The following is a 21,628-nucleotide window of genomic DNA, read 5'->3' as shown; positions in this document are numbered from 1 at the left end:
GCTCACATTATCATAGCGTTGTCGTCATTTGGTCCGCCGGTAAGTTTAGTGCTGCCTTAGGCAATTGAGTACGCTTTCATACAGTATTGGAATTAGGGAAAAGAACAATTTCACTGTTTCGTTCAAAAGATAGGGTAACGTTTGGTGGGAGTTAAGCTTATATGGGATAAGGACAAAAAGGGCAAATTATCATGCCACTCATTGGCTTTGTTAGTCGACAATGTCGGAGAGGGGATTTGACTGAATTTTTATAAATGTGAAGGGGTCTTCTTGAAGATTGAACAAATCATATGGGTGTAACTGAAGGTAACCTTTATTTATTTATTTTAACACAGATAAAATGAAAAATTAAAGTGGGCCATTAAAATCTTTTGTTATTAAGCGTAGCGTGAAATCATTTTCTCACGAGCAGCGTTTTCCTTCCTCTATGAGCCACAGCGAGCCAGACTCGCTACTCAGTAGTGTTGCTCACAATTTCACAGTATGAATTTCTCACTCGCTCTCGACCAACCGATTCGTTATCGTTCGCGTTCGAGCTTTCAAAACCCTAAACCCTTCGCAATCCGAACAACAGCAAGCATTGGATTTGGAGGATTATCTTCTCTTCCCAAGGACTCATCATCAATTGATGGCTGTTCCATATCATCATCTTCTGGTACTGCTTTGAGAATTCGATTTGCAAACAGTGAACATGAATTTCGCAATCTTCGAACGGCTAGAGTTAGGGCTTCTTCGGAGGAAGCTCAGTCCATCACGAGCGGTTCGTTTGGGGACGAAGACGAAGTTCCACAGTCAAGATTCGTGGAGTTCATCACTTCGGAGAGAGTCAAAGTGGTTGCAATGCTTGCCTTGGCCTTGGCGCTTTGTAATGCCGACAGAGTTGTCATGTCTGTTGCCATAGTTCCTCTCTCGCTCGCTAATGGTTGGCGCCAGTCCTTTGCTGGCGTTGTTCAGGTCACCTTCTTTATCTCTCTTTCCATATATGTGTGTGTGTGTGTGAAATTGTATTAATTGCGTATAACTAGGGCAAACTATTGTTGATGTATCAAGAATTTGCTGAATTGGATTTCTTTTGTGAAGACTAATGGAAATTTGACCTGAACAGATATATGATTATTGGAATATATGTTTTTATTTTCCGAAGTATTTTAACAATCATTTCGTAATACACTTTGTAATTGTAGTGATAGAAGTTAAGTTAAATGTGATTTGAACCGATATTGTATAGTAAGCTTTAAGTGGCTTTTGTTTGAGCAGGTAGTTGCTTAATTACTCTTAACCCAGAAAGAATCGTAATGTTGTTACTTTTAATTATTTGGACTGCCATAAACTTTATACTTTTGTTCTCTCCATCTTTTTTTGTCTGTTCAGTTTCAACCAAGTGACAGAATTATGATTCAATATTTGATTATGAATTGCATTGTTTATGGAAATTTCAACATTTTTTCAAATGCATTAAACTGTTACTGGCATACTAAGTTGTCTTTGGCTCTAATCTCAAGTGAAATGATAGTATGAAAATTTCCACAATGAGCTTAACTTCATGAAATAATTTGTTCGTTATTCAGTACTAAACTGAGTGTTGTACATATAGGCAAGAATGGATTTCTTTCCCCCTTTAAATTTCAAAGATATGTTATGACGAACCAATGGATCAAACTTCTTATAGATTTTTTATTTCTACGTTTAATTTTTTGTGTTAATCTTGTCACTAATTTTCAACTGTTGTATTGGATTCTCTTAAACTGATTATATGCAGTTTTGAACTTGGAACTTAATAAATTTATAGATGTAGTTTGTTCTTAAGAAATTCGTTTGCTGTTTTACTTGTGTTTTATTGCATCTGATTCGTTAATAGCCACTAATGACAGTCATCTTTTCTCTGGGGATACCTGATGTCACCAATAGCGGGAGGGACTCTTGTGGACTATTATGGAGGTAAGGTTGTCATGGCATGGGGTGTGACTTTGTGGTCACTAGCCACCTTTCTTACTCCTTGGGCTGCAGAAGCTTCTTTATGGGCATTACTTGCTGTTCGAGTTTTGCTTGGTGTTGCAGAAGGTGTTGCTCTTCCCTGCATGAATAACATGATAGCAAGGTATTGAAGTTAAACAAACTCCCTAATTGAAGATAGTACAATAGTATTTTGCATTATTTATTCTGTAATATGTTCTTTTACGTAGTTAAAAGGTTGGCGAAGCTAAATGATCAAAAATTGTTTGAACTTTGCTTTTAGATGGTTTCCTCAGACAGAAAGATCTAGGGCTGTTGGACTTGCAATGGGTGGATTTCAGCTTGGAAATGTTATTGGACTTATGCTTTCTCCAATCCTCATGTCACAGGGAGGTATATTTGGACCATTTGTTATATTCGGATTATCTGGATTTCTCTGGGTTTTGGTATGGTTATCGGCAACGTCAAGCACTCCTGATCGAAGTCCTCAAATATCAAAAAGAGAGTTGGGATACATACAGAACAATACACGGAAATCCTTTGTGGTTGAGAATAAATTGAAGACAGACAAAGTGATCCCTCCATTCAGGCGCTTGCTTTCTAAGCTTCCAACATGGTCTCTAATTGCTGCAAATGCAATGCATAGCTGGGTAATCCACGCATATCTGTACCTATTGTATTCTATATGTCATGTTGTTAATGATTTTTAATAATATGTACTCCGTACCATGATTGAGTTGTCCCTCCATGCTGCTATTATTTGCTGGTGCTGATAATTTTTTTTGAAATTACCATCATAAAGGAAAGTCTATTATAACAGGGGAAAAGTGGTGGATTAAGAGGGAACCCTCACAGATTGCTGGCTTCATTTGATAATTATATAAATCCATTATATGTATCTTCATATCCATTTGTTTGTTTATGCATGCTTTTTGTGTATCTATTTATGTAAATATTTAATACACCAATTTTTGTAGGTTTACTTATGATTATTTTATGCAGGGATTCTTTGTCATTCTTTCATGGATGCCCATCTACTTTAACACAGTAAGGCCATGTTACTTAGTTATTTTACTGTAATTTTTTAACACATACCTAAAGGACTACACAATTGTGGATGAATAAATGCTTCTTTTCTGTAGATATATCACGTTGACCTCAGACAAGCAGCATGGTTTAGTGCTGTTCCATGGAGTATGATGGCAATATTAGGCTACTTTGCTGGCGTTTGGTCAGACATGTTGATACAAAATGGCACAAGTGTCACTTTGACCCGCAAAATCATGCAGGTAATTTATCGCTGATATTTATTTCTACTGTGGGGATTATTTTTTTTGATGATTCCTTTTTCGGAATGATTTTTTTTCTCTTTATTTTATTAAAAATTCCGGGGAACAGGTACATCTCTTCATCTACTATAGTGCATTTTAAAGTGCATTAATTTGTTAAGTCATGCATGTTACATTCTTGTAACCAAAAGTTCTAACTAACACTAACAGCAGCTGTGATGATAATGATCAAGGTATAACAGACACGGACTCTAATGGTTCTATATAATCACTGCCGCTATCAAACTATATATCTTTTTGTTTCATTCTCAAGTCATAAAATGTACCCATTTCAAATCCTAAAATTGGGGTTTTAATGATTTTTAATGTATTTTCTTGAATTCGTAAAGATGATTTACTATATTAATGTATTTGTGTTAAATTTGAACTTGCTGCCATCAACAAATTTTTAGTAGTTTGGAATTTTCACTACTTTTATTACATTTAAATTCAAATATATTTACAATTTATTCAATATATCATGTTCAAACAAAATCGTTGTCTCAATGTCACCAATAATTTCTTAAGATCTAGCATCAAAAAATAAATATAGGTAAGATCTAACGCAAATGAAGTGAGAAATTAAAAATATATATATTTTGAAACTTATCAGTTGAATGAGATATCCCAATCTGCCGAACTTCTAGGATCCTAGTATATAGGGTGTTTTTGAAGGGATAGGAACTGGTTTGTTGGAAGAATGCGAAGAAAATCAAGGGTTTTATATTCAATCCAGAACCACCATTACGGACAGTAACAGCTGCTGTGGCCTTGAAATTCTGACTGTTATGCACAGTAAAACCACGCCCATCTCTGGTAGTAGGAAAAAAAATAAAAAATTTATTGTAAAGGTGGTTCATTACATATGAACTTATTTTTTTTACCATACTAGCACATGCATGCTTGTGCTGGGATACAGTACCTACTGTAATCTACAAAAGATTGCATATTATTTAAGTTGGTCTTTCTAAAAAAATAAAACCACGCCCATCTCTGGTAGTAGGAAAAAAAATAAAAAATTTATTGTAAAGGTGGTTCATTACATATGAACTTATTTTTTTTACCATACTAGCACATGCATGCTTGTGCTGGGATACAGTACCTACTGTAATCTACAAAAGATTGCATATTATTTAAGTTGGTCTTTCTAAAAAAATAAAACCGCGCCCATCTCTGGTAGTAGGAAAAAAAATAAAAAATTTATTGTAAAGGTGGTTCATTACATATGAACTTATTTTTTTTACCATACTAGCACATGCATGCTTGTGCTGGGATACAGTACCTACTGTAATCTACAAAAGATTGCATATTATTTAAGTCGGTCTTTCTAAAACCAAAACTTCTATATCAGCTGTGGTTTGATTGATATATAACTCGGAAATTCAATTTTTGGAACTTTTTCATTACTTTTTATTTGTCTTGTTTCAATTTTTAAAATTTTTGTACTACTTATTGTGTATTATGATGAGCATTCAATATGTTCTTTATCTGCAGTCAATTGGTTTTGTTGGCCCTGGTATTGCTCTGATTGGTCTAACTATGGCAAGAAGTCCATCAATAGCATCCGCTTGGCTTACTTTAGCTCTTGGGCTAAAATCTTTTAGTCATTCTGGCTTCTTGGTGAACCTTCAGGTTTGTGTATTTTTTTAATAAAAGAAAAAGAAAAAAGAAAATTCTTGAATGAATCAGAAAAGCATAAAAATTTCAATAAAATCTTACCTTTTGCTCATACTTTTTCTATTCTCAGGAGATTGCCCCACAGTATTCTGGTGTTCTACATGGTAACTTATCTATCTCATCACATATTTATTGAATATTATTTGGCTTAAATAGTTAAATCATTTTGAAGTATATTTGATATCTCTTAGTTCTAGACCTATATTAATAGAGGGAAGATTCAGGATCAAGAAAACCAGTTTGTGGAAAAGGTCTGACACCCCCTCCCCCGCCACATTAAAAAAAAAAAAAAATTGGTTCTAGAGCTATATTTTGAAGTTATTTTTTATTTAGTGCAATGATAATATTCATGTAGTCGACTCCTTATAGTTGGGAGAAGACAAGTTGATTTATAATGTGGGGAAGATTGTATGCATAAAATCTTTTCCTTACCCTTGGGACTAATGTTAAGGACTTGAAGATTATTGTTGCACGAAACTTTCAGGATAGAAAGGATATAATGTGCAGCAGAAACCAAAACTAACAATTGAATTAAATGAAAATTATCTCCGAAATGGGATTTGTTTTCAGAATTGAATTAGAAACCTGCAAGAGTTTATCAGATGGCCTAATTGCAGCCACTTCTATTTTGTTATAGGTATGTCTAATACCGCTGGTACATTTGCTGCTATTCTGGGAACAGTTGGTGCTGGTTTCTTTGTTGAATTAACGGGTTCTTTCAAGGGCTTTTTGTTGCTTACATCTTTTATGTATTTTTCCTCTGCTCTATTCTGGAACCTTTTTTCAACAGGGGAGAGAGTCAATTTTGATGAAACTGATTAGAGACTATGTACAGGTCCTCATTTTTCTACCCCTCAAATTTGTCGCTTGGTTATAAATAGTGTCTGATAAGTGCTGTAAATGCAGTGATCAAAATATATGGTGAGAAGATATTAAAATCTATTATTTGATTCTCAGGGTTAAATTTGATTGTGTAGTATATTAGAATTTACTGGATTGTACTGTGAATCTGGAATTGTGAAGAGTAAGAGAATAAACTTTTGTCATTGTTTAGTCACCGAAATTGAAATTTTTTTTTTCTTAACAATATTTATGCAGGCTTCTAATTTCTTAATGGACCGGGTTAGACTTTTCATACTACATTTTGCTAAATCCAGAATTGGATTTTACATTTAGGCTTCATTTGTTTCGACCTAAAATATTCTTTTTGGAAAATATCTATTTTTTAGGTAAAATATTCTTTTATTTTTATTTTGTCGGTATTCGGCAAAGGTGTATGTCGAGGTTGAAGTCGAATATATCGGGCGGGGCATGTAAAATGACTTGTCGAAAATTAATGGATAAATTATTTTTGTCAAATTTTAATATTTTTTTTCTTTGTAAATATTTTAGGATAACCAAAGAAATGGAGCCTTATTATTGTACTACATTTCACTAAACCAGATTCTAAGGCTGCCGACTACACCCAGAAACTGGTTTGTTGAATAACATCAGAAAATTTAGTCTTTGGGAAATTTTATTTATATGGTTGATTGGCTTGGTGATCTTATTTATGCTAAAAAACTATTGATTTCAGAATTAGTGTATTTCTTAATTCACGCTTTATTTTGTTAGCTTAGCAAAGTGACAAGTGAACATGTCTATAAATGTTACCTACCCAACAGGTTGCTTTCGTTTGAATGTCTATTACAACATTTCTGCTGTTATTGCTTGGTCCCATGTTCTGTCACTTTATGGAGGAGCATTTGGCTAAGGATGTAATGATTGTTATATTTGACTAAGACCCAATATTCTCTTGAAGTTAGATGTGTCCTGCTGCATGAAAAATTTGAGCCTTAAAATTAAAATTGGTGAAGAAATTATTTGGGAGATCAAATGTTTGCTATATTCCGTCAAAGTGACTTTATCCTATGGAATTTTTATCCCATAACTTTGGTAGTCTTGTGTCCAACTCAAATATATCTGACAAACCCTATCAGAAATTCTTTTTGATTTGGGTTCTGCTTCATCCTAGTCCTTGTATTGTAGCTGTGGTAAAATAAAATAAAAATAGATAAATAAAATTCATACAAGGTTTGGGTCTTGCAATTTGTACTTTTTTGCAGTGCTTTTCCTGTCCTAAGACTGAGAATTTTTTAATTTTTAATTATTATTATTATTATTTTTTTACATCAAAGACTGAATTCGAAATGTTAATTTGTGGGAATTAAGCAGACTTAGCTAGAATAAAATTGCTCATTTAATAATTCATCTTTCAAACTGGTCAAGGTTTGTCTCTCTATGTAGACTACAATTGCATGCCACGTAGACAACGAATCATAACTTTTTTGATATATATAGAAACTCGTGGAGAAGATTCGTGCTGTGATTAGGTTTCAGAGAAATGCCAAAACAAAGGGAAGAAAATGCATGTATAGAATTGGGCTCCTTACGAGATTTAATGGGCTGGGCCCATTACCAGATAATCTAAGCCCAGATTCTGAATTTTTTTTGGAAAATTCCTTAATAGTCCTATTTTCTAAGTCCAAAGACAATTAAGTCCTAAATTTTATTTTTTAGACAAACAAATCCTACTTTTATAATTTATTTTCAATTCAGTTCAAATTTATTTTATATTCCAACATTACCCTTATACGGCTGATGACCTTCCTTTTTTATTCTTTCAGTTTCTCCTCTTTCCTCTGTTTTTCTCTCTAACTTCGTTTCGATGCTCAGAAGAAAAAAGAAAAGAAATTATTATAAAAGAAAAAAAAAAGCAAAATAATAATAATAATAATTTATATTTATATTTATGTTTTGATAAATAAAAGAGAAAAGAAAAGAATTCACAATTTTGTTATTTGAATAACACAAGGGAAAAAAAAAGAAAAAAAAGGATAATTATCTTATCTTTTTAGGCAGGGTTAGTAAAAATTCCAAATGAGTGATACTTTTATCTTTTAACTCCTTTTTTTTTTCAAATCTTGTCAATTTTGAAATGTTAATTTCAAAAGAATTCTAAACGAGGGATTTGGAGGATAATCCTTCCAAATTATTTCTTTCCTTTTTCAAATTATTCCATCCAAACATAACACTCCTTGTCCTTTCCTTTCTGTTCTTTCCCAATCCCCCCAAATCTTCCCATCCAAACGAAGCCTACTGTCATGCCGTCCATACTACTGGAGAAAGAGGAAGAATAGACCGAGCTGCGCTGATTGTATTGGTTGTTGATTGTTAATTTGATGAGTTGGGGGTTGTGAGCAAGAAAGTATAGATGGGTGGTACCAGAAAAGTAGATCAGTGTACTTGATTGTCTACTCTTATTCTCCCGATGCTGCTGCTCTTATAGTTGGAGATTAGTCCATGTTTGGCAATTGGCTTTAACAAATTCCACCATAGTTTTTTGTTTTATGCGCAACTTTAAAGCATAGAAAATGAAAATGAAATATTGAGTTTGATTTGATCTGAGAAAGAGGTGAATTTTCATATTTTAGGGTTTGGATCTAAGAACGGTGGTATGGCATTGTTGCCGGTTAAACAGACCGGCGAATCGGCTGCCGCGGCGGTGATGTCTGATTCTCAGAGATCAATCCCGACGCCGTTCCTCACCAAAACCCATCAACTCGTCGAGGATTCGTCCATCGACGACTTGATCTCTTGGAACGAAGATGGAACCACCTTCATCGTCTGGCGACCAGCTGAATTCGCCAGAGATCTGTCCCAAATACTTCAAACACAACAATTTCTCAAGCTTCGTTCGACAGCTAAACACTTACGGACGAACCTACAATTCATACAAGTTTGATATGTATACTATTTTTTATTAATTTGTTGTTTTTATTTTGGGTTTGAATTTTTAGGGATTTAAAAAGGTCGTGCCTGATCGGTGGGAATTTGCGAATGAATGCTTCCGGAGAGGTGAGAAGCTGCTTCTCAAAGACAACTATCAATAGAGGAAAGTCTACACAGGTCCAAATCGGCGTGAGAGAAACATAGACTTGAGAAGAGAGGAGAGACCCGGAAGAAACCCAAAAAAAATAAAAAATCAGCAGCCAATACAACGTCAATTCTTATGTTTGAAGATGATTGGTACTTTAATAGTAAGGGTAACATTGGAAAATAAAATAATTTTGAACTCATATAGAAATAAATGGTAAAAGTAGAACTTATTTGACCTTTTAAATTTTTGTAGAACTAGATTGTCTTTGAGATTAAAAAGTTGGACCAATAAGGACTTTTACTGTCCTCTCAAAATTTTTTAGGACATGGGCGTAATAATCCATGAATCGTGGCCTGTCTAAGTACACAAGTTACAAACTTTTTGAACGGACGTCTATGTCCGTATTATACCTACCAACATAAATGAACAATGAAACAATAATAAAAAAATAAAGAAAGAAAAGAAACGAAATAGCTTCTGGAATTCATTGACTTGGTTATTTAATTTTAAAAATATTCTGCTATTGGCATCTGTTTCTCCTTCAACATCCAAGATTTGTAGGGTTTCATTTAGCAAAGGAATATGGATTACTTTGTTTGAATTGGTCTCATTCTTCATATAAACTAATAGATAATATGACAGCATCAGATAATCTCACATGGGTTTTCAGAGTTCTCCAGCAAATGATGTGATCAAACTTGTTATGTAAAAAAGAAAAAACAAGAAAAAGAAAAAAAAAGGCCTGCAATCTCTGCAAATGAAGAATGCAGCAAGTCCTCAGATCAACCGATCAAACCAGAGGAAACAAGACTCCAATGGCGTCGCCATCGGCAGCTACACAAACAAGAGCCATCAGAGAACTCACACTGTCTTCAATTACATCAAAGCAGCAGCCAAGAAAGTGGGCGGAGTTTTCACCATCTTCCTCTTTTGGTCGAGAAAGGCCGCCTGCAACAGACCTAAAACTGATGCTACCAAACATCATGGTCAACTTAGCGGAGATTCATGTAAGTTACTTATCTCAATATGCTCAATATTAGCACTATTTGCACCCATGTTTACTGATCTCAATTGGGGGAAAAGAAAAAAATTGGTCTAAAACACAACTGAGGATAAATTCACCTTTCAGGAAGACATTGGTTGATAGCTTAAATTCTAAAAATAAAATTCTTTAATCAAAAGAAATTTTCCACGCAGTGATAAATGTGTACTGTGTTTATTTGTTGTGGTGGCGTCAATTAGTTTTCTGTGAACTGCCTGCAGTTCCAAGAGATAATTCTTCAGGAAGCAACAGTGGGAGTTCATCAAAATTTAAGTACTCTAATTCATATCGATCTTCCACGACCACAGGAGGACAGGTGGGAAATTTTTATTTCTCTATTGAAGAAATTTTCAAGGCGACCGAAAATTTCTCTGCAGTAAATAAATTAGGGGAGGGAGGGTTTGGAACTGTATACAAGGGGAAGCTCAAGAATGGATCTTTTGTTGCTGTAAAGCGCGCTAAGAAGGTACACAATCTTCTGGAACAGAATTGGAAAGATGCTATAAGTAAAATTTAGTCATATGAGTGAATCATCATGCACCAATTGGATGAGAAAAACTTAAATCCTTCTAAATATATAATCATCTATTAGAAGTAGAACCCTCGGATGGGGGATCATTTACTAACAGTATGCAAAGTAACTTGAAATTTCGTGGCAGGACTTGTACGACAAGCGCTTCTCAGAGTTTAAGAATGAAGTACATACCTTATCGAAGATTGAGCATCTAAACTTGGTGAGGTTATTTGGTTATCTGGAACACGGAGAAGAGCGGATTATTGTGGTTGAATATGTTGCCAATGGAACACTTCGGGAACATTTAGATGGTAAGTCAAGCAACTCGTATTCCAGCATGTGAATGTGTGATTGTATCTGTCAATAGAAGCAAGGAAAGGAAGAGACAAAATATAAATGTGAAGTGCAATCAATAATAATGTAATACATATGACAACAATCTTCTTCCCCCTTTTTTTGTGAAAAAAGAGAACGAAAATCTTAGTTTTTCAGGAGAGGAGAAGGCAGGTTTTTAATAAACTTCCAATCACAATTCTGGGAATTATCGTTTAGACTTGAACCTGCCTGAGAAATTTGCTATTGTGTATTTGGCCAATTGCCATGGATTTCTGATTAGTTTAATCAGAAATCAAAAAATGACTTCACTATATAAGATATGTAGTAAATATAACTTTAATATTTTTATCAAGAGCTGCAGATAGAGCATAGGCTTAAAGTGTTTGCTAAAATTTAATTTGGAAGAAGTTGAGATCAGGATTAGTAACTCTGTTGCAGGGATACGCGGAAATGGGCTAGAAATCTCAGAACGTCTGGACATTGCCACTGATGTAGCTCATGCGGTTACCTACCTGCACATGTACACAGGTAAACTACAGTACTCCTAAATTAACTATAGCCAATTTGACTCAAAATTTCAATCTATAGCAGAGACTTTCGATCCATAGAAAGTTTTGAATATGGCCAAGAAACAAGCAAAGATTTATAGCCTCAATGTTTAAAAGCCAGACTGCTATATCAGTCGAAGACACCCTGTCTATGTTGTTGACACGCCTCTTTTGTAATGGCAATACTTTGGATAGCAAAAGCATTCAAAATACTGAATTTGTCTCGTTTAAATTACAGATCTTCCAATAATTCACAGAGACATAAAATCATCAAACATCCTCATTACAGAGAAACTCCGTGCCAAAGTGGCAGACTTTGGATTTGCACGAATGGCGGTAGAAGATTCAGGTGCAACTCATATTTCAACACAAGTCAAAGGCACAGCAGGCTACTTGGATCCCGAATACCTAAGGACATATCAACTTACTGAAAAGAGTGATGTTTACTCGTTTGGAGTATTGCTCATAGAACTGGTGACAGGAAGATTACCCCTTGAACCAAAGAGACCGCCCAAAGAGAGAATAACAGCAAGATGGGTAAGTATTTCAAGCATGTCAATAGAACAACAAAAACATTAATTTGAACATTCATGGAATGACTTTTTGCTGCAATAAATTGAGCCTAATTTTCGATGTGTATAAATCAATAAATCTGGTTATAGCATAAGTAGCTTTAAGACCAGTCCATTCCATTCCATACGAGGCAAAAGAACTTGGGAATCAGATGTTAATCAGTTAGGACTTGGGACAGGGAGACCATATATGTCATGAAATGCTACCGTCAGTTTACGAGTCATGGGTGACCATAAACCAGCGTTGGCCTAACTTCCTAGTCTCATAATATTGAAAATTAGTTCTATACTCCCCTTTAAACTTTTATATCCCTCTATATTGCATTTATTGTGCAATTTTTGTTGCATCAGTACACTATATCTCCATTAATTCATACACTAGAACATCTACTCTGGTCAGTCAGAGTATTCATAGAAACTCAAACAAGCCAGTGCCCCAACATTATGGAAGTTTTTATTTTTCCTCCAAATTTTACTGCCTAAAATGAGGGGACAGTGAAGTTGTAATAATACCATCAATACAAATATAACATAATTAGGATAAAAGAGCTTAAAAACAAACTCAGTGGACTGAACATATCATAAAACCTTAAAAAATTGTAGAACACAGTCAACAAGCATCAAACAATATATTTTTTTTTTCTATTTACTATATAATGAGTTGAACATGAGAAGTATAAAATAAAACAATGTACTGTGCACCTAATGACTGTACAAATCAGTCAGAACATGGCTTCACAACCAGCCATCTTCTATAAATATCTTCATATAGTGTACCTTAATATCATTCATAACATTCTCTATAGTAAATAACATCTTAAGAACAGTTAATTTCTAATTTCATAGACATGCTTAACACAAGCAACTACCAGTACTCTATAAGGGTATCCAATCTCAGTATTTGTACCAGGTTTTTTTTTTTAATCAAATGACACTAGTAATAGCAAAACTATGACATTTTTCAACCAGACATAATATCATCTGTATATATGCAGGCAATGCAGAGACTGAAAGAAGGTGACACAGTATTGGCAATGGATCTAAGACTGCGAAGAAGTCCAGCGTCCATTGAGGCAGTGGAAAAGGTCCTCAAACTTGCTCGACAATGCCTTGCACCTTCAAGACAATCAAGACCTTCCATGAAGAAATGCGCCGAGGTGTTGTGGGCAATTCGAAAAGATTTCAAAGATAGAAGTGTTTCCATTGCATCTACTTCTCATCAGTCTGCAAATGTTGTAGAGAGAGATGCAAGAAAGGGTCGCTACAAGCAATTTGGGATTGAAGATACTGAGAGCTATACATTTCGTTCTGCATGAAAAGTGACTTTTGGGGTTAATTGATGAATTGTCTATTCTATATGTTGTATATTCATTATATTCAGAACTCAAAATACAGGGGTTTTGCTGGAGGCAGTTAGTGGTGGATACTCCTTGCTCTGTTTTCAATCCCCACAGCTTAGAAATTGTTCGGACGCAACTAAACTCAGTTCGGGGTTAGCAAGAAGGCTCAGATCATGCACTCATGTAACATATTATTTTTTTATTTTTTATTTTATCAATAGAAAACTTGTCAACAGAACAAAGAAGCAATGTGTTCACAAGTTGAGCCTAATATAAGTTGTGCTTTCAGAAGTGTAGACATTAATTCAAGCTCCAACTAGTTCAGAAAATGAATCCTGTAAACAAATTCAAACTCGATTTGTTCTCTTAATGAATGAAAATGAGAACCTTTATTAAGCAAGTGAAGCCCAAACTGTTCAGGTCATTAGCTGTCCAAGATTCGTATCCTATCAATTTTACCAAACCCATGAGCAGTGGAATTTAAGTGCTAGCCAGATCAACAAAGTAAATATTATCATCATTTTTTGGGAAGGATTTCCTCAATCCCCTTCTCTTGCTCTATCATATGACCTCTCAAATCCTAGCAGCTATCCCAAACTCTTCTTAAATCAAGTCATCTTGGTTCTGACATTAGTTGTGTCCTGGTAAAGCAGCAAGCTAAGAGTAATCGAAGCCAACTTTTACACATCATGACACACATCAATCCACCACATTGGGTTTTGCAATCTTCAGCACAAGATCAAACTAATGCTGTGGTGGTTCCCAATAGCAACACCAACATGCACAGAGGAGGATAGCTATCCCCAGGGGCGGCTCAATACAATGTGAGGCCTTAGGCAAAAAAAAATAAAGTGTCCTTTTAATTAAATCTATCCATATATTTATGCTAGCTGATTATTTGTTTAGTGATTTTTTAACCTATCACTAAAATATTTCCAAACTCTAGTTCCATCATTAATTAATTGGCTATGTACTTTCTAATAGTCATATTTAACAATATAAATAAAAATTATAAACAAAATATATAGTTTTATGATAACAAAAATTAATAAAGCTATAAACTAATTTAAGTTATAGAATAATAAAAAATGATTTCGAATAATTTGGTCTAATGCTCCAATAAATTCTTTATAGAATATAAGTGTATTCAAATTTCAAAATCTTCTTCGGGAGTGAGAATGTAAATTGTAATTGTGGAGAAGATGAAAATAAAAAATTTATAATGAGAGAGGAGAAAAAATATATGAGGAATAAGGAAAAATAAAAAATAAAAAGAAAAAAGAAAAAAGAAAATAAAAATAATAGGAGTCTTAGAAAAATATAGAAAGTTTCATCAATATTCACTTAAATATATATTTAATATTTAATTTTAATATGTGTGTATATATGCTGATGTAATGAGGATGAGAGAGGGGAAAAAAAAAAAAAAAACAGGGAAGATAATACAAGAATAGAAATATTTTGCACACTATTAAATTTTGTATTTGTTGAGGTTTAATATATAAAGAAAATCAAATATTTAGGTAAGTTATAAAAAAAAAAAAAATTTGGGGGCTCTTAAAAAAAATTAAAGAATAGAAATCTTTTAGGTGAACTGTCAAATTTCTCTATTTAATAATTTAAGGAAATACTATAATTGTTTTAGGAAAGTTATAATATATAAAAAAATAAAAAAATATGGGGCCTTTTTATTGGTTGGGGCCTTAGGCAACTGCCTAACTCGCCTAAGGCTCGAGCCGGCCTTGGTTATCCCCTTTGGAACACCATATCCTCATTTCTGTTCATCTTGTGTTCGGATTTCATAGGTCTTCTGGAAAAATATTAGCAAGGAACTATTATTGATCCTCATTCATCGGATTAAAATAGCGAGGTTGTCCTTAAATCAAGTCATCTTGGTTCTGACACTAGCTGTGTCCTGGCAAAACAACAAGCTAGCTGGTTCTGACACTAGCTGTGTCCTGGCAAAACAGCAAGCTAAGAGTTATTGAAGCCAACTTTTACACACTCATGACACACATCAATCCACCACATTGGCGTATTACAATCTTTAGAACAAGATCAAACTAATGCTGTGGTGGTTCCCAATAGCAACACCAACATGCACAGAGGAGGATAGATATCCCCTTTGGAGCACCATATCCTTATTTATGTTCATCTTGTGTTTGGATTTCATAGGTCCTCTGGAAAAATATTAGCAAGGAACTGTTATTAATCTTCATTCATCGGATTAAATTAGTGAGTCTGTCCTCTATGTCATGGGGATGTTCACAAATGATACACCCACCCAGCACTTCCTGCAATACATCTCTAATTCTATCCTTACAATAAACTAAACCTAGTTTGATGTAATTATCTTAGTTGCAACTTAGTTTCTAACATAACTCAATCAGTATGTACCATGTATTTCTCCTTTTACTTCATGAATGACTAAACTGCATTCCATACAAAAGTAATTTGGTAAAATTGGCGTACTAAATTTGAGAGCCTGACTATCATTATATACAATAAGAAAATTACAAATATGGAAAGAGAATTAAATCAAATCAGAATAAAAATAAAATCCCTAAACATTAGCCTATAATGAAGACCCAATAAATCTGCCACAATCATTGAGTCAACTTATATATATGATTTCCAACACCCCCCCTCAAGTTGGAGCAAATATGTTGACCAAGCCCAGCTTGACTATGGAAGACTGGAGAAAAGAAGGACCAAAAGACTTTATGAACACATCTACAGTCTGTTCTGAAGAGGGAACAAAAAAAAGATTAATGATACCTGATGGAACCTTCTCTCGAATAAAGTAAATGTCTGCCTCAATATGTTTCGACCTTTCATGTAAAACAGAATCAGAAGTAAGTATAATGGCTGATTTATTGTCACAAAACAGCCTTAAAGAACCTTTTTGTATAAGACCCAACTCTTCCAAAATTGATTGACGCCAAAGGAGCTCACAAGTACCCAGAGTCATAGCTCAATACAGAGGATCTGGAGACAACAGCTTGCTTCTTACTCTTCCATGATATGAGATAATTACCATAGTAAGTACAGAAGCCAGAGGTAGAACGTCTATCTATCTTACATCTAGCATAGTCTGCATCAGTAAAGCATGAGAGTCCAGACTGATTTCCTGAGGCATAGAACAGACCAAGACTAGGGCACGACTTAAGATACCTCAAAATATGGTAAACTGCATCTATATGAGCTGAGCGAGGGGCATGCATGAATTAACTAACCATACTAACAGCAAATGTCAAATCGGCCTTCTGTTAGTTAAGTAGATAAGATGACCTACTAAACGTTGATACACGGACGGATCTGGAAGTAATTCCCCTGACTCAACAAAGAGTTTGAGATTATGGTTCATAGGAGTGGAAGCGGGTCGACACCCAAGCATGCTAGTATCTTGAAGAAGATCCAAAACATATTTCCTTTGAGATAAAGAAATTCCACGACGGGATCTAGCAACCTCAATTCCAAGAGAATATTGAAGAGGACCTAAGTCTTTCACATCAAAGGACTTTTGAAGATGAAGTTTCGCCTGAGCAATCCCTTAAGCATCATCACCTGTGATAATGATATCATCCACATATACCAATAACATAATGTAGTGACCATCACAGCGACGTTAAATAAAGCAAGTATGGTCTAAGTGGCAGCACACAAAGCCTATGGATAGAACATCGCTGAAACGACTAAACCAAGCTCTAGGAGATTACTTCAGACCATAAAAAGACTTCCGCAGCCGACAGACTTTCCCAGAATACTCCCCCTCAGCTCGAAATCCAGGGGGTGGATCCATACATATAGTCTCAAGTAAGTCTCCATTAAGAAATGCATTCTTGAAATCTAAATGATGCAGAGGCCAAGAATGGGCAGCAAACAAGGAGATAAGCAGTCGCACAGACGTCAACTTTGCCACAGGAGCAAAGGTAGCACTAAAGTCTTTTCCCAAAATCTGAGTAAAGCCTTTTGCCACCAACGAGCCTTATACCGATCAATAGAACCATCGGCTAAGTACTTTACATTAAAGACCCATTTGCAGCCAACTGTTTTTTCCCCAACAGGTAAAGCAACAAGTTCCCATGTATTATTATATTATAAAACATCCATTTCTATTGTCATAGCAGACACCCAATTGGGATCTTGGAAGGCCTCTAACACTTATCGAGGAATAGAAACAGTCCCAATCTTGCCCGGGAAGGATTTATATACACCTGAAAGACCATCATAGGAGACATACTGGGAAATAGGGTGGTTAGTGCTACTAGAGAAACCATACCAATTAGGATGGTGACGATTACAGGTAAGATAACGGGATGTATGCTCAGGAATGGTAGGAGCCACAGGAGAAGGAGAGTTACCTGGACCTGGTTCTGAAGATGATTCTGGCAAAGGAGGTTAAGTATGATGGCGACGAGAGTAGACCTGCAAAGGTGGAGGGGAACTTTGCATGGATGGAGAAGGAGATTCCAGGACAGTGTGATTTTCAAAGAGAGGAATAGGACGGGCAATAGGAGAAATCTCCTTCTCAAGACCACAAGAGAGAGAATCCTAGACCACAGAATTAGTACTATAAAAAGGAACAATTTCATGAAATGTCACATCAAGAGAATGATACATATGTTTGGCCACATGATCATAACAACGGTAGCCCTTTGACATAGCAGAATATCCCAAGAAAATACACCTAATAGATTTATCATCAAGTTTATGACGACAAGGACTGCGATTATGAACAAAACAAGTACAGCCGAAAACAAGAGGCAGAAGGTGAAACAATGAATAATCAGGCTAGAGAATCTGAAGTGGGGCCTTACCACCCAAAACTCGATTGGGAGTACGATTAATCAGAAAAGCAGCTGTAAAAATAGCCATATGCCAATAGAATTTAGGCACATGCATACCACTCAGAAGACATCGGACCACAGACATAAGATAATAGTTTTTGCGTTTATCAACGTCATTTTGCTTAGGAGTGTAGGGGTAAGTGAGTTGATGTAAAATCCCCTTTTTATTAAGTTTAGTCTGGAACTCATTCGAAACATATTCACATCCATTATCAAAATGAATATTACGGACAACAGTGTTATATTGGGTTTTGATCATTTGAAGAAACTGGGTAAATAAAAGAAATACATCAGATTTCTTTTTCAAAAAATAAACCTAAGTACAACGAGAATAATCATCAATTAATGTCACATAATATTGATGCTCAGAAAAAGCAGTAATTGGGGAAGGGCCCTAGACATCATAATGAATAAGATAAAAAATACTAGGAGCACGACTCATATGAGAAATATAGCTAGTTCTAGTATGTTTAGAAAGCTCACAAACTTCACATTAAAACTTATGGTCCTTACATGTTTTATTTAACGAAAGAAATAATAGACATAGATACTGAAAGTTTACATGTCCCAAACGTGCATGCCACAGACTAAAAGTGCGAAAAGAAACATCATAAACACTAGAAGTAGGTAGGACAGAAGCTTAAAAACTTGTTCCTAATGGTTCCCCAAAGTAGTAAAGCTCATCACGCCAAAAATCTTCTTCGAATAAAGGTCTTGCAACAAACAGTGATCTGGTAAGAATATAACTACACATTGGTGGTTTTTTGCAAGCCATCCAACAGATAAAAGGTTAAAGGCAAATTTAGGTACATGAAGAACAGATGAAAGAGTAATATCAGGAGACAGATAAACATCACCCTTACTGTGAATGTAAGATGTAGAATCATCCGCAAGATACACAGATTGGGTAACAGGTATGACATTGGAAGAAAAAACTGATAACTCACCAGTCATGTGATCATTAGCCCTAGAATCCAGAACCCAAGTGGGCTGCTTGGCTTTAACATGAAATGCAGTAGGAGTACCTGTAGTAATAGTGGCAGTGGAAGCAGCTGAAGGAGTACCAACTCTAGAAGCAAGGGAGCCAAACTAGTCCTAGATCTGCCCAATTTGAGACTGAAGCTGGCTCAGTCCAAGAAATACAGTAGATCCACCAGTAGTAGCAGAAGTCTCTGCAACAGCTGTAGTACGAGAAGAACCAGTTCCAGATAAACGGTTCCTAGAAAATTTCTGCTTCAGTTCAGGATAAAGTTTGAAGCAACGAGCCTTAACATGTCCAACCCTTCCACAATGGTGACAAATAATCTTACCTTCAGAAGCACATGATCCAAAGTTGGCTGCAAAAGCCATATTATCCCTAGCAAGTTCAAACACTAGTAGAGGAACAAGTAGCAAAGGCTTCCAACAGGGATGGCATTGGTGATGCATTCAAGATCTAAGACTTTAGTGGTTCAAATTCTGGGCGTTATCCTATCAAAAACTGATAGGTATGTTGACGATCAAGATGTTTGACAAGAAGAGAGGCTGTCTTGGAAGGAAATTCATTGAGAGACTCATATTGACCTACTTCCTCCCAACAAGATCTCAAATACCCAAAGTAATCATCTATAGACAAATTCAGGCCTTCCTGCGAGGCCTTAGCAATATCTTGGTATAATTCAAAAATACGAGCATCATTCCTAGAATGAGCATACATTTGATTTAAAGCAGTCCACAAGTCATTAACAGAGTCATAAAATATGAATATATTATAAATGCGTTCCTCCATAGAGTTAAACATCCATCCTAAAATGATGCAATTGTCCATATCTCACTGAGCATATTTAGGATCTTTAATATCTGGCATCTTTTCAGTACCCAAAATCCACCCTGATTTGCCTTTTCCACCAACATAGAGGCGGAGGGAACGAGCCCATAATGCAAAATTACAGCCATTCAACAGCACACTAGTAACTCGTTGAGTCGATGTGTGTTGTGCCGAAGAGAGTTTCTTTATTATTACTTGAATCAGCTATAATATTAAATAGAATAATTCAACAGATCACCAATAATTTCAAATAAAGGAGGAATAAACCTGATTTTGATCAAACCAAGAAGCCGGAGACACGTCGGTATGATCCGAAAATGCTACCGAATATCCTGGCAGCCCCAAAAAATTACAAACACGTCTTTTGACCCTTAGTGCATGAAATAGACTAAGGGAATACCCCTACAGGGGTCGAACTTAGAGGAGATTGGCTCATCCTAGGACAGTAGCAGCAGCGGCCTGAAGAAGAGAGAGGGTCTGTGAAGAAAAGGAAAAAAGAAATAAGGAAGGGGCTGTGACGAGATAGAGAGAGAGATCAAAAGAGACGGTGAAAGAGAGGGGGGGAGGCGTAGGTTTGTGGCTCTGATACCAAAAAGTAACTTAGTAAAATTGGCATACTAAATTTAAGAGCCTGACTATCTTTATATACAAGAGGAAAATTACAAATATGGAAAGAGAATAAAATCAAATCAGAATAAAAATAAAATCCCTAAACATTAGCCTATAATGAAGACCCAATAAATCTGCCACAATCATTGAGTCAACTTATAAATATGATTTCCAACACATATAATCCTTTTTTCGTCTTTTACTCGATGTACAATCAAACATATAAAATGAATGGAAGTTCTTTTTTCTTCTCTGAGTCCCATCGAGGTTGCGCTTTGATGTTTTCTTTGAACAATTACCTTTCCAGGCCAGTGTCCTTAATTTCCCAACAGTTTCAATAAAAAGTCCTTGAGTTTATTCATTCACTATTCACTTGATTTCTTTGCTTAACAACAACTGCATTAGTATAAGATTAACATTAAATGGTCAAATAAAAAAGAATTACTTGTCTGCAACTGCATCCATGACTGAGAATTTGTTCCAAAAATACTTTTGGTATATTGTATCTGATAGAAGCACAAAGCACTATGGGAGTCCATGCTACCAACTGATGGAGAAACCTACTTAACCCACCTCAAACAACTGGCTGTACTCACCCATGCATTTGGCAAATCTACGTCTTAAAAGCAACATAGAAGTTTCAGCGATGCTACAAATAAAACAAGGACATTGCTATACATTCATATATATATTTTTCTTAGTTGGTACCATACATTCATTTTTTTTTTTTTTTTTTTTTTTTTTCTGAGGCTTGAACCCACAACCTCCCTTTAGGAAATAGGGATTGATACAGTTAGGCTAGCCCGTTGGTTGCTATACATTCATTTTATTCTAATATTTCTACTTTATTTGCTTTTTATCCATTTTGAAGCTATAATATAATAAAATAAAATTATATGATATACTTTTTTAAGTGCATGTTTAACGAAAAGTGTCAGACACATACTCTATGTTCGAGTATAACATGTTGGATGGGGTACTTCACTACTTTTGAAGGGTTCGTGTAACAAAGATCAAAACTATTTCCCTGAAATAACTCCAGTAGTAGTACCTAACAACAAACTTCATTATTACGGAAAGCAACTTGGAAAGCCTCAAAAAAAGCTCTTCCCCCCCTCCTTTTTCTCATATAC

General features: G+C 35.3%; 2 protein-coding genes and 1 pseudogene across 3 annotated transcripts; all 3 read left to right on the top strand.

Annotated features, from left to right (window-relative positions):
- Window positions 1-395: 395 nt before the first annotated feature.
- LOC132307164 (probable anion transporter 4, chloroplastic) lies at window positions 396-5,898 on the top strand. The gene is made up of 8 exons (XM_059804848.1): window positions 396-954; window positions 1,872-2,098; window positions 2,237-2,603; window positions 2,956-3,000; window positions 3,096-3,242; window positions 4,776-4,913; window positions 5,029-5,062; window positions 5,596-5,898. The coding sequence occupies exons 1-8, from the start codon at window positions 484-486 to the stop codon at window positions 5,778-5,780; spliced, it is 1,614 nt and encodes a 537-aa protein (XP_059660831.1). The 5' UTR covers window positions 396-483; the 3' UTR covers window positions 5,781-5,898.
- Window positions 5,899-7,665: 1,767 nt separating this feature from the next.
- Window positions 7,666-9,084, top strand: LOC132307166 (heat stress transcription factor B-2b-like; annotated as a pseudogene).
- A 248-nt stretch (window positions 9,085-9,332) lies between these two features.
- Window positions 9,333-13,525, top strand: LOC132307165 (calmodulin-binding receptor-like cytoplasmic kinase 1). Of its 2 annotated transcripts, none has more exons than XM_059804849.1 (6): window positions 9,333-9,884; window positions 10,120-10,385; window positions 10,579-10,744; window positions 11,208-11,297; window positions 11,556-11,854; window positions 12,885-13,525. In XM_059804849.1, exons 1-6 carry the CDS (start codon window positions 9,635-9,637, stop codon window positions 13,203-13,205), a joined length of 1,392 nt encoding a protein of 463 aa, XP_059660832.1. In that variant the 5' UTR covers window positions 9,333-9,634; the 3' UTR covers window positions 13,206-13,525. The 2 variants fall into 2 exon arrangements, with proteins under 2 accessions (XP_059660832.1, XP_059660833.1); XM_059804850.1 differs by having other exon boundaries at window positions 9,337-9,884; window positions 10,141-10,385.
- Window positions 13,526-21,628: the final 8,103 nt, after the last annotated feature.

The sequence above is a fragment of the Cornus florida genome, unplaced genomic scaffold, assembly GCF_030987335.1.
Source record: "Cornus florida cultivar Cherokee Brave unplaced genomic scaffold, ASM3098733v1 CherokeeBrave_3.0.0_Hap2_Chr05, whole genome shotgun sequence".
Lineage (NCBI taxonomy): Eukaryota > Viridiplantae > Streptophyta > Magnoliopsida > Cornales > Cornaceae > Cornus > Cornus florida.
This window is presented reverse-complemented; position numbering and strand designations above follow the sequence as displayed.

Bases quoted from the DNA above. Each gene is read 5' to 3' on its own strand.
- LOC132307164 (XM_059804848.1), top strand. From the start codon at position 484: ATGAATTTCTCACTCGCTCTCGACCAACCGATTCGTTATCGTTCGCGT. The intron at 2,099-2,236 runs GTATTGAAGTTA...CTTTGCTTTTAG, and splicing joins ATGAATAACATGATAGCAAG to ATGGTTTCCTCAGACAGAAA. The intron at 4,914-5,028 runs GTTTGTGTATTT...TTCTATTCTCAG, and splicing joins GCTTCTTGGTGAACCTTCAG to GAGATTGCCCCACAGTATTC.
- LOC132307165 (XM_059804849.1), top strand. From the start codon at position 9,635: ATGAAGAATGCAGCAAGTCCTCAGATCAACCGATCAAACCAGAGGAAA. The intron at 10,386-10,578 runs GTACACAATCTT...ATTTCGTGGCAG, and splicing joins CTGTAAAGCGCGCTAAGAAG to GACTTGTACGACAAGCGCTT. The intron at 10,745-11,207 runs GTAAGTCAAGCA...ACTCTGTTGCAG, and splicing joins ACTTCGGGAACATTTAGATG to GGATACGCGGAAATGGGCTA.